Consider the following 12,905-nt stretch of genomic DNA (forward strand, 5'->3'; position numbering starts at 1 on the left):
GTAATATGTGTGTTATAATAAGAGCACACATAACAAACGAAGGTGCGTGCTGCGCAAATTGTTTACAGGAATAAGTTAATTTCACGCTCGCATGTCGATTTTGCGACGAGTTAAAGATCTTTTGAGTTTTTGGCGCGCATCTCATTCATAATACGAGTGGTAGTACGCGCGTAGTACGCGTGTAGTATGTTTACTACGCTGCGTACTCGCCTGTTTCCCTTTCCCCTCTTCTTGCGCAAACGCGTGCGCTCGCAATCAACTAAAAAGATGAACGCGGTGGTTTCGTCGGCCTTAGTCCCCGATCGAAATCACCACTCAATACTTTCGATATATCGATATTCTCGTGCAGGAAAACCATATCAATATAGCACAAATTGCATTAGAAAGCTGCAATTATTCCACTTTTGACAGAAGAGTAATAATTTCTCAGTAATAAATAATTTTCCAGATATTATCGCGCAAAAATTAAATTAGGTATGCATTGGAGAATTGATCTATCTACAAATTGAGATAAGTTTCAATGACTAGTTAGAGTCTGATTAAAAGTGATTTAATCCTGAATTTCCATTCAGGATTAAAAATGGAAATAAATTGTAGAAAACATAATCTTCCGCTTATTTTAGTTAAAAAATAGATTACAATTTTCTCTGATTTTATAACTTTATAAATCTATAAATAATATCTATAATATTAATAGATATTAGATATTGGTTATAAAGATTTATAAAGTCTATAAATATTATAAATAGTTACGGATATTAAAAACCTCATAAAAATGCAATGGAGTATGCAATATCTCCATCTTAAAGAATAAAACAATTTTTTACTTTTCTTTCTTCGTAGCGGTGTAATCACGTTATTTTTGCAAGAAAAGAAATATTACAATATTCTTTACAGTAATCAAAATATGATTCATTTTTAATAATTTATTAATAATAAATTCCACTTCATAAGCAGCTTACGTCGTCTCTCGCTTTTTAAATCCATCGTAGATCGCCTATTAAGTCCTCGGGAAATAAACCATAGTGATTAAACGTACGTTTATCGTCTACTGAAGTCTGAATGAGAAACTTAAGAATACTCGATCCGGGGTCGCAGGAAAAAAGTTAAATTAACCCCAACTTTAATCGAAGCGGTATAATCGACGGCGCACGTAAAATCCTCTCTTTTTGATGAAATTGCCTCGTTATCTGAACTTCGTGAGTGCAAAGGCTCGCTTCGCGGCCTGCGAATCCGGATTAAAGGGAACAGTATGTCGTTAACCTCCGTTAGACACGCTCGTTAATATAGCACATGAATCGCATTTTTGCTATTAACCACCGTCCATCCTCGTCCGCTTACAAAGCAGGTGGTATGCGTGATTCTGCATAATGTCACTCTCGCTACCACATGGCTATGGTGCGAAACCAGCTCACTGAAAATTTTATTATATACCTTGCGATTTTCGAGAATAATTTCGTTTTTCGATGGAGTTTAAGGAATTAAGGCTGCGTAAAAGTTTCCACGCATAAGTCAAATTAGCATTTTTGTTAATTTATTTACGTTGAATTTTATTGTGCGTGAGAAATTCGAGAGATGGTAATATTTAATGCAAAACTATATTTTTACTAGAATTTTTACTAGAATTTTCAATTACTTTTATCAGTTATTAAGTATTAATGTGAGGAACTTTTTTACACACGTTATTCGTATATATTCTCGGATCAGTTCTTCGTTTTTGTTAATAATCGATCCTCGGATGTTCTTATTGCTCTTTATCGTTTCACCTCTTCTAGAAGAGGTTGTTTTTGTTAATTTCCGTTTCCCGTCGCAAGGGATGCCTGTCTCTCTATCCGAGACATAATAAACCACTCCTCTTTTCTCTACCACTACACTTCACTTTACGCATTTCATGGTTCGCACAATGCCTTTGCGTTATGTGAAATCCTTCGCGAAAATTGCCATCCTCGTTCGCTCGTTCATGAAGTAATAAAAAAGTAATAAAAGATCCTTTCCATTATCTCCGATATTATTACTATTTCTTTGCTTATATATTACGAATGTTTTAAATTTATAGTGATTGATATATTAAAAAATAATTTTATCTGAAAAACGATAAAAAGGCGCCAAGTTAATGCGCTTGTAAAAAAAGCGGTGCACATAAAAGTTTTGATAAATATTTTATTATAAAAGCTTTGACAAATATGTTATTATATCACTACAAATTTGAGAAATTAAAAATAGCTTAATCTGTTTTCGCCAAATTTAAACAAAATGATATTGCGCCAACCAAAAGTAAAAATTTTATACATTCTACAAAATTTGATTATTATGCTCTACTATTAAAAATACCATTAAAATATCCATTAAAATGCAATATGATTTTAAATTTTACGTGTAGTTATATGTGTTTTAATATGGCATAAAAATATTCATCTTGTATACAAGAGAGAAATATTTCACGTCTATTTTTCTTGATGGTATCGATATTAAAATCGATATATATTGATAAGTCTTAAACATTCATAAATACAACTGAGGAAAAATTGATATAAACATTTTAATTTTATACAAAATCTAGCAATGTTATTAATATTAATTTCAATCCTATTATTAGTAATATGTATATGTAGGAGGTTGACAATGTGTGAACCGCGCTCTATCACGCGCTAGACGTTTTTTAGGCCGTCATATTTTGATGCAAGATAATTTATTTGTTAGTTGAAATAATGTATATTGTGCAATATCACGTTAAAATACATATGTGTGTGCGTGCGTGCGTGCGCGCGCATGTATGTTTATATATGTATATTACATAATATAACTGTATTTGCAATTAGTGATAACCTTGTATACTGATCTAATATACCGATTTTTGAAAGTACAAGCACTATCACGAAAGCGTTGCATGCTAGTGATCGGATTGTCGCGCTATTAGGCGTTGAGCAATCTTTTAAGCTTATCGCATATTAAAACGACGAATTTATTAATCCCCTTTCTGCTCCAGTTTTGTTTCTTTTACAGCTATTCGTATAATTTAATACGCGTTCAACTTTGATGTTATAAAATTGGAATTTGATGTTCTTGTGAAATTATAATATACGTGATTTGAACTGTTTGATGCGTTTTTATTGCATAACATTGAAATCGATACTTTTGCCGTGCTTTGGCGCGTATTTTTGCGATGATATTATTGTAATGCCGCGGGGCATCCTGACGAAGTATCGGTATGCGAAAATTGCGGTAATCACGTCGAAGTTATCGGAACAACGTTAATTGTTTGCATCGGCGACAGCGGCCGGGATTACATCCACGCCTGAATATACGGAACGAGAACGATCGCGACACCAGCCGATAAACGAAGCTAATTGCGACAATCGAATTAGCTCAGGCAGCGCGCGACAATTCGGCGCAATGGTCGCAATGATTGATCGATTCACAGACTGATGAGAATGATCCAAGTGTATAGCATATGCTCTTGTTTCTCGCGATTAGTGTATTTATAAAAATCTGTGCTGAATGAATTCCATGGATATACAACCAAAATGTATATCTGACCTTTCCCCATTTTTTGTACGTTAACGATATTTTTTTTCAAATATAAAAAAATAAAAAGGCCGCAATTCTCACCATAACAAGTCGAATTAATAAAGCGTAGAAAACCGTCAGATCGTATTTTGCGAAATGGGACCAACTAACAATATTTTCGTTTATGACGGTGATTTTGTTTCGTTGTTTGACACAATATGTGATGTAGATGCGAAAACTTCATATTTGTGAGCTCGCTTTGTATGCGCCATTTTTTTTTCCGGAATATTGTTCTCGCATACTAAAAATCCATATATTCCGAATATATTGTAAAATATATAACAGCATTTCGATGCGAGTGTTGCCCTTCGTAGGCAAATTTTCCATCCATTGCCAGCGCTGCCGGTATCGATTTTATTTTTCATCATGGATAGTTTCAAGGGAATAGCTTCTCTTGCATTGTTTCAAAATATTTTTTGTGCGTGTTATAATTTAGAATACTACATATATACCTATCGGATCAACCATTATATATCATTTTGTATTCTGAAAGTATACTGTATATTTCTATTTGGTATTATGATAAATGACTCACTCGGCTTCATATACATTTTGTATATAGCGAAATGTTTTTCTTTCGTTACTTTCAATCTTAAACAGTTTTATATATTATTCAATTGGAGATAAACAGACTTTTAAATAGATGTATAAACACATTTTTTAGAAGTTGTGATACATAGAATTGATTTTTAAATTTGGTTTACACTTCTGATGGCAATTTTAAGCGTTTAATTTTCCGATTAAATGAGCAGTTAATAAAATTCTACCTGGGATATATTCTTTTTCGTGCTTGTTAGCTGCTGCAAAATTTGACGCAGTACAGCGCGTCTCTCGTGCGGCATCGATTTTGTCTTCTGTATATAGATCCTCGCTGTTAGATAGGGTCGCGTACTCGAGTGTCTCCCCGGTCTTTCTTTCGGATCGAAGTACACTTGCTCTATATTTGCAGCGGGCTTTCAAGGGTCCACTGCTCGTGTCTTGCATCCATCCTGTCTATCTCTGAATCCGTGTTTTCTCGAGTGGCAGGAACGTGCGACGACTTTTTACCGTTCGTCGCGTTGTTTCTCGCGCCCGAACACAAATCTAGCAAACTCGATAAAATTAGGTTGAAACTATTACGATGCGATACGTGCTGAAGATGTTCCGAAAGGTGATTCTTTAAGGTTTATACAACGCGATAAATATACATATATCTGTTTAAGCGAATATTTAATTTCTTTTCCTTTAAAATATGACGTAACAATATAAGGGTAGAGTTCCGAAAAAGTCAACCCTCCAATTTTGCTGTCGTTTGGTATACTACTGTATTTTGGTGCGCTGATTACGAATATGATAATGAAAATTACCGACAAGGTCATTTTCACGGTCAAAACTAAAAAAAACTAAAAAATTATCGCTTTTTTTAATATTATTTTGATAAATATTGATGTAACAAAGAAAATGTTTCAAATAAAAGTTGGTTCTATGCAAAATATCTATACAACATAAATGATGTATTTTTTCAAGAGTTACAACTTTTATTTAAAACATTTCTTTGTTACATCAATATTTATCAAGATAATGTTAAAAGAAACAATAATTTTTGACTTTTTAAAAGTAGTTTTGACTTTGAAAATGACCTTGTCGGCAATTTTCATGATCATATTCGTAATCAGCGCACCAACATACAGTAGTGTACCAATCGACAGCAAAATTGGAGGGTTGATTCTTTCGGAACTTTATCCCAATAAGTATTATAAAGTATTATAAGATATTCTGAAATTTTTTAATTTACAAAAAATATATTTAATATCATTTCTTGAAAATAATTTCGAAAACACAGTACGTTTAAGATCACTGAATGAATTAATCATCAGACTTGGAAGCCTATATGAAGTTAGCCCCCCATTTTTCGATTTTGAATATTTTTTTAGTTGTTCCAGGTTGTTCTACGTTTGTTCTATATTGTTCCAAAGTTATGAACAAAAAAATCGAAAAACATGACGGGAAAAGCAAAAAAACGATTTATTTTTGTGGCCACCCATTTTTTTTTAAATTCAAATTTTTTTGCTGTTCTGGATTGTTCTAATTGTTCTAAACATTGTTCTAAAATATTAATCCCCCTAAAAAAGAATTTAAAAAGATATAGCAAAAAATAGCATTAAGCGTCCAAATAGTATTTTTACATTTATCGCTATTATTATATTATGTTTTGACACCAAATTACATATTTAAGCTAAAAACGAATAGAACAACCCAGAACAACTCTCAGTTTCACCAGAACAAACATATAAAAGGCACTTTACTCTTGAAGGTAGAGAATTATTTTGTCTTTTTCGACCGATAATGTTACACCAGCGACACTAAAACCTGGAACAATGAGAAATAGACACAGAACAATCCGGAACAACTCTCAGTTTTGTCAGAACAAACGTTTAAAGAGCACTTTACTCTTGAAGGTAGAGAATTATTTTGTCTTTTTCGACCGATAATGTTACACCAGCGACACTAAAACCTGGAACAATGAGAAATAGACACAGAACAATCCGGAACAACTCTCAGTTTTGTCAGAACAAACGTTTAAAGAGCACTTTACTCTTGAAGGTAGAGAATTATTTTGTCTTTTTCGACCGATAATGTTACACCAGCGACACTAAAACCTGGAACAATGAGAAATAGACACAGAACAATCCGGAACAACTCTCAGTTTTGTCAGAACAAACGTTTAAAGAGCACTTTACTCTTGAAGGTAGAGAATTATTTTGTCTTTTTCGACCGATAATGTTACATCAGCGATTAGTGTCGATTAGTGTTTTTTTTTGAATTTTTTTATTTTTTTAAATATAAGAGTAAAGTGCTCCTTATACGTTTGTTTTGACAAAACCGAGAGTTGTTCCGGATTGTTCTGTGTCTATTTCTCATTGTTCTAGGTTTTAGTGTCGCTGATGTAACATTATCGGTCGAAAAAGACAAAATAATTCTCTACTTTAAAGAGTAAAGTGCTCTTTAAACGTTTGTTCTGACAAAACTGAGAGTTGTTCCGGATTGTTCTGTGTCTATTTCTCATTGTTCTAGGTTTTAGTGTCGCTGATGTAACATTATCGGTCGAAAAAGACAAAATAATTCTCTACCTTCAAGAGTAAAGTGCTCTTTAAACGTTTGTTCTGACAAAACTGAGAGTTGTTCCGGATTGTTCTGTGTCTATTTCTCATTGTTCTAGGTTTTAGTGTCGCTGATGTAACATTATCGGTCGAAAAAGACAAAATAATTCTCTACCTTCAAGAGTAAAGTGCCTTTTATATGTTTGTTCTGGTGAAACTGAGAGTTGTTCTGGGTTGTTCTATTCGTTTTTAGCTTAAATATGTAATTTGGTGTCAAAACATAATATAATAATAGCGATAAATGTAAAAATACTATTTGGACGCTTAATGCTATTTTTTGCTATATCTTTTTAAATTCTTTTTTAGGGGGATTAATATTTTAGAACAATGTTTAGAACAATTAGAACAATCCAGAACAGCAAAAAAATTTGAATTTAAAAAAAAATGGGTGGCCACAAAAATAAATCGTTTTTTTGCTTTTCCCGTCATGTTTTTCGATTTTTTTGTTCATAACTTTGGAACAATATAGAACAAACGTAGAACAACCTGGAACAACTAAAAAAATATTCAAAATCGAAAAATGGGGGGCTAACTTCATATAGGCGACTTGGAATTTAATTATTAGCGTGTTGATAATATTAAGCTATAAACTGTAAATGTCTTTCAAGACGCCCAATACAATTTACCTAAAAGCCAAGTATCTCGTACAATTTTAATGGATGCTCTCGCTGGAATGGCTCTTTAATTGCCACCGCACTGTATTAGCATAGGTATATCACTGCGGAGCAGGAAGTACACTGTAATTACTTGCTGAGCTTAGCGCAGGAACATTTATTACCTCGGGCGGACCGAGTGTCGCGTTTACTGCGTGATGATAATTTTATATCTTAAACGATATCGTATACAAACACAACACAAACACAAACACACACACACACATACGCACGCGCATTATATCCGCCAGGTGCCTTTAATTAACGCGTGATATTTGCATTCGCATTTCTCGCCTACCGACAACCGAAAAGCAGCTTAAGAGAAATCATCGCTGATCTTGTGTTTTCGAACCAAACTCGAGACTTAAGTCGGAGATTGAAACGCGATTAGAAAGCTGCTCTTGAGCGTTTAAGCCGGACTTACACTTTAAGCCGACGTGGTCAAGCTTTGGATAAATAGCTTTGACCGGTGATAGATTGGCGCAGTCCATCATTTCTACATAGAGTTATATGATATCAACAAACATTTAGAATTTATGAGACATTTAAAATTATATAAATAACTTTTCATTTAATCACTGCGTAATTAATCCTAAACTTTCTTATTAGATATTTCTTATTACTTTTTACCATTTAACTTTACAATCTTTCTTTCTTCTTTATTAATAGTCGTATTTTATTTAGCAAAAATTAAATTTTAAAATAATATATTAAGAAAGAAACAACATTTTAAAGTCTTTATTATACTCGTTAATTTAATTTTATTTTTTTTTGCCATATTTTTTACGCTTTTCATTATTTTCTCTAACTGCACCCAGCAGATTTTTCGACTAAACGCGCTCTCGTGTCGCTCATATATTGCGACGTGAAATGCGACGCGCCTGCATCCGAGACGCGCCGGATCGCCCGCATAAATAAATTTGCGGTGCTTTGGGCGCCATTTTCGCGCCGATATATCGCGTATCATACGGAAAAAGGGTGATGCAACGAGACGAGAGGGCGGGTTGAGATGCCGGATCGAAGGTGCCGCGGGAAAAGGGAGGGACGAAACTGGTCGTGCACAGGAATAGGGCGACACGAACTTCGATATTACTTTCCGTTACGAGCCGGAAGGGCTAGATTTATGACAGCAGGGCCCATACGTTGTCGCCCGTGGAATGTCGGTGGATTCATTTTCCATTCGCCGATAAGGTACTTAGGATATTGGCAACAACCACTTTTCGCTCTCCGCGCTTTCTTTCCATCATCCCTTTCACTTTTTTCTGCTGAATGAATTATATCTATCCATTATATATATTTTCATTGGTTAATATATTTGAAATCATTTGACTTATCATTAGTAAAAAATTATTTGTATGTGTTTTTTATCTCTTGTATTTGTCATTAATTTTTTTGTTTTTATTCTTACAGTGTTATTGCTTTCTCAACTTTTCTAATATGCAAAAACATGCACTTTTTATGGTTGTGTTTTCGTATAGATTTTATACAAAGAGTTACTCCCTATAATGTTTTATGTGTATATATCTAAAGCAATTTATAATAATAATGTCAAATCAGCGCACAATTATGATGCTTATAGTTGCGGACGCTCAATATGCGGACTAGCTTAATCACTGAACCGCATATATTTCACTCGATTAACATTGACATTGCTCAATTAATTGTGATAGCAGTCGCTATTGACAGCACGCTGAACTGTCAATACACTCGCACGTGTTACTATTTAAGTAATAAATCAATCGGTTACTCGCGGGCGCTTGATCGATCGACCATAAAAGGTATGTGTTCTGTATAATTGTAACCACCTGTGTATTAAGTTTCAATTTCTAAGGGATTTTTGCATTATTTAATTAAATAAATATAAATATAATAAAACTTTTTAAGTTTCCTTTTTTTTATAAATAAATATATATAAAATTATACTTTTTGCGTGTATATAAACATATATAAATCTGTAATGAATATAGTTTACTGAATAAATTAATTAATTATGATTTAATATTTCGAAAATAATCATGTTCACAGACAATTGTTTTTCCATAACAATCAAATCAAATTAATTATATTATAAAAATATATTCTACTAAAAATAATTGTAATTCAGTTAAATTTATTGATTCAAAACGTTGTTTGATTGTTATCGAAAAACAATTATGACCGCAATCATGATTATTTTCAAAATAATATTAAATCATAATTAATTAATTTATCAGTAAACTATAATCATTACAGATTTATATATATATATATATATATATATATGTACGTGCAAAAAGTATAATTATATATATTTATAAAAAAAAAGAGGAAATTTAAAAAGTTTTATTATCAAATATTGTTAATGGTTGCGTTCAACGAAACAAAGCGCTCAAAGAGCGATCAGTAATTATTATTTGTGATTGGAGTGTACCATTAGATATATGAAAGATCTGATAGAATACTCCAATCGCAAATAATAATTACTGACAGTTTACTGAGCGCTCTGTTTCCTGAATGCAACCATTTTGTGACGATAAAATTAGAATAATTAATTACAATAATATATATCGTTTTAAGAGTAATTGTAATCTAGAAGCTTATCACAAGTTATTAATCTGCTACCAAAATCGATTACTTAAGATCGCTTACGTAAGATCTCCCGTTCCTTTCGTTCGCCGTTTAATACGCTTATCGATCGAAATTTCAAAGATCGTTTCCGAGACATTTCCGGCGATAAAGTTCCTCATGTCGGTTTCTCGAGTGCAGACGATTTCTCTTTCGCGTTGCACAACCCACCAGCGGTGCAGTCGTACTCTCATGCTTCTTGCGCTCGCGTCCGCCCCTTCGAACCTTATTCTCATCCCCCATGCTCCCAAGAACCAGCAACCCTTTCCCTTGTCACTGTCTGGCGGCTTGATTTCTTGCTAAACTCCTTCGGCAAGAAACTTCGCTGCCGGAATGGAGACTCGCTCTTTTCCCATTCACTTATCCCTCGGGACAATCGGCGCACAGCGCACATCCACCAGCGTGAGGGGGATACCTCCTCGGTGAGCTTGGCAGAATTCTACTTAATTCCCATGGAACGTGTATGTGCGACTGGCCAAGTGGGACTCTTCATGAGACGCGTTTACTAATCGAGCGATAGTCAATCTGCAATGGTGTGGCGCGTGTGACATCTTATAAAATATCAATGTTCTTTGTCTGTTCTATTTGTAATAGTAAATCTGTGAATTTTGTTGTTAAAAAGAAACTCTTCGCACAAGTTCATATTTCTGACACGACAATATTAGCAAGTTATACAAGTTTACGCAGGTATATATATTTTAACAAACTTTAACTTTTTGTCAAAATGTTTCCTTTTGCACGCCTAATATGAAATATATAAAATGTATACATCCTATTTGTTCAACATTTATCTAAACAAAAAAAGTCTTATTTGCAAAGACAAGGATTAAAAAGAATATAAGTAGTCTCTATAATGCTAACATGAGTCTTTTACAATAAATAAGCGTCGATCGGCGGCGTCGGAAGCAAATTAGTAACAAAGTGGCCATATAGATTAGCTTCCCGCGGGACCTACTTGCGTATCGATGGAAAGGGTTGAGAGACAACTACTGCTTCGAGAGGGAGTTTTCTCAATACGGCAAGTCTCGTCAGAAGGAAGGAGGAGGACGGAGGAGCGAGTAGAATAGAAGCCGCAAGAGCCCGTAACTTCGTGCCGGCGGCTTTTGGGCATCGTATCGAAGCGTCGCGAGAGAATTACCGGATGGTTTCGTGGGAAGGGGGGGGGGGAACGCAGGCTGCGGGGATGCTGATTGCCGGCGGCACAGTCTCTCACCTGTCGTTTCTCCCCCGGTGTCTCCTCCGCCTTGTCCTCTTTGTGGGGACGGCGGGCTCAATTACGGGCCCTCGGTATCGGTAACCCCGAGACGGCCAATCGGCGTCGACGAATCAATCGTACCCGGACACCCAACCGGCCTTGGATATCATCCCGGGGTTTCGAACTCGTCGGTTTCTCCGCACTTCACCGAACTGCCTGGGAATTTCGTCGCAGTTCGCCGCTTCGTCCATTATCCTCGTTCTCCGCGAAGTCCATTCCACCGCCGCATCCCCTCTGCCCCCTCCCTCGCCCCACCGCCGCGCCACCTCACGCCGCCCGTACCCCCCGTGGCGTACATGTTATACCCTTACCTCCTTCTGGCGTCGTAGATTGATCGGCACTGGGCTGTATATATATACATGTATATATTTCACAGAGCGTTTTAAAGTGTCGATAACGAGCGGACATCGATCCGCCCGTCGCCGAAGTTGAAGTTGCTGAAGTTGCGCTCTATCGGAATTTCGGTCGTTCGTTGCCGATGGCGTTGTTTATGAGAAGCCTATTTTCGCGTCACGATATATCTGCCATCGTCATGTTGAGCATGTCAGGCTGTGAAGACTGAATAGCGAGATCAAATTAATATGGCGATCGCGATGAAAATTAATGATAGATTCCGTGTAGAATATCGGTGAATAATTCGTAAAATGAAAATACTCAACATTTTGGATGTACAACCAATTACATGCATAATTGCGTTTTAAGTAATGCTTTTTAATTAAAAAGTAAACATTAATTTGTGTCAGTGAAGGAAACGTTATTATTTTTAACGTGAAGCAAGTAATTATGTTTTCTCAGAAATTCACGGGAAAAGCTCTCTGCGCACTTTTGAGATATTTTTAAATCCTTTCACCGAGTAAGAGTCGTAAAAGTTTATTCCTACGATATTTGTCTCGAGAAGCGGAAAATGTCATGTTTTGCTTTTATCGCATTATGACATAATTCATCTTCTTCAACCTCTTCTTTTTTTCGTTTTCCTCCTCCGTATCTGCTCGTCTCTCATTGTTGTTTTCAAATTGCGACGTTGGTCCCTCGTATCCGGCTGTAACTGGTCTTTTCATAGCACGAGCTGAGCATTATACCCGGACATTTTACAATAGTGCAACTACCGGGCGGCGCTCCCTCCTCCACGCGCGCGAAGAGTAAACTTTCTTCAAATTGGAATTTTGTTGCAGTTCGCCAGTTCGTCCATTATTCTCGCTTCTTTGCGGAATCCTCCGCTTCGTCTCTACTCTCGCCTCCAGCTTTTGTTCATGCCATCCCTATTCTCTCCTTCTGCCCATCTCTCTCTCTGCGTACTCTGCTGACTTAGGGTGTTTGCAGTCTATCCGGGACCTTTCAAAGTGTCGATAAGGGATAAACATCGATTTCGCGTAAGGGGTAAAGTTACTTCAAATTGGAATTTCCTGGTAAATCGTTGCTACGTTTTTTTCACCGCGTCGATTCCTATTATCGAAATTTGTTAAACTTTGTTTTCGTCACAAAAATGATGTTAAAGTGCCAAATGAGTGTTGCTTATAACAAGAAAAAAGCCCGCGTTATATTTATACTGTAAATTGTATTGTTATTAAATATATTCTAATAAAATAACTTTTCTTTATTATTTAAAAAAAAATTTTTTTTAAAACGTTATTCTATATTTTTCTCATTGTACTTGCTATCTTCAGTTCATTATTATGGTTATTATTA

General features: G+C 35.3%; 2 protein-coding genes across 2 annotated transcripts in view; one reads left to right on the top strand and one right to left on the bottom strand.

Annotated features, from left to right (window-relative positions):
* LOC105680066 (putative leucine-rich repeat-containing protein DDB_G0290503) overlaps nucleotides 1-4,635 on the bottom strand; it is a 22,535-nt gene extending 17,900 nt beyond the window's left edge. The window contains exon 1 of the mRNA XM_067347349.1: nucleotides 4,335-4,635. Within this exon, the coding sequence (XP_067203450.1) occupies nucleotides 4,335-4,551 (217 nt within the window). The 5' untranslated portion in view covers nucleotides 4,552-4,635. The remainder of the gene's footprint in view (nucleotides 1-4,334) is intronic.
* Nucleotides 1-12,905, top strand: part of LOC105678722 (uncharacterized) — a 187,340-nt gene that overhangs the window by 1,247 nt on the left and 173,188 nt on the right. The window lies entirely within an intron of this gene.

This window comes from Linepithema humile, chromosome 1 (assembly GCF_040581485.1).
Source record: "Linepithema humile isolate Giens D197 chromosome 1, Lhum_UNIL_v1.0, whole genome shotgun sequence".
Taxonomy (NCBI): Eukaryota; Metazoa; Arthropoda; class Insecta; order Hymenoptera; family Formicidae; genus Linepithema; species Linepithema humile.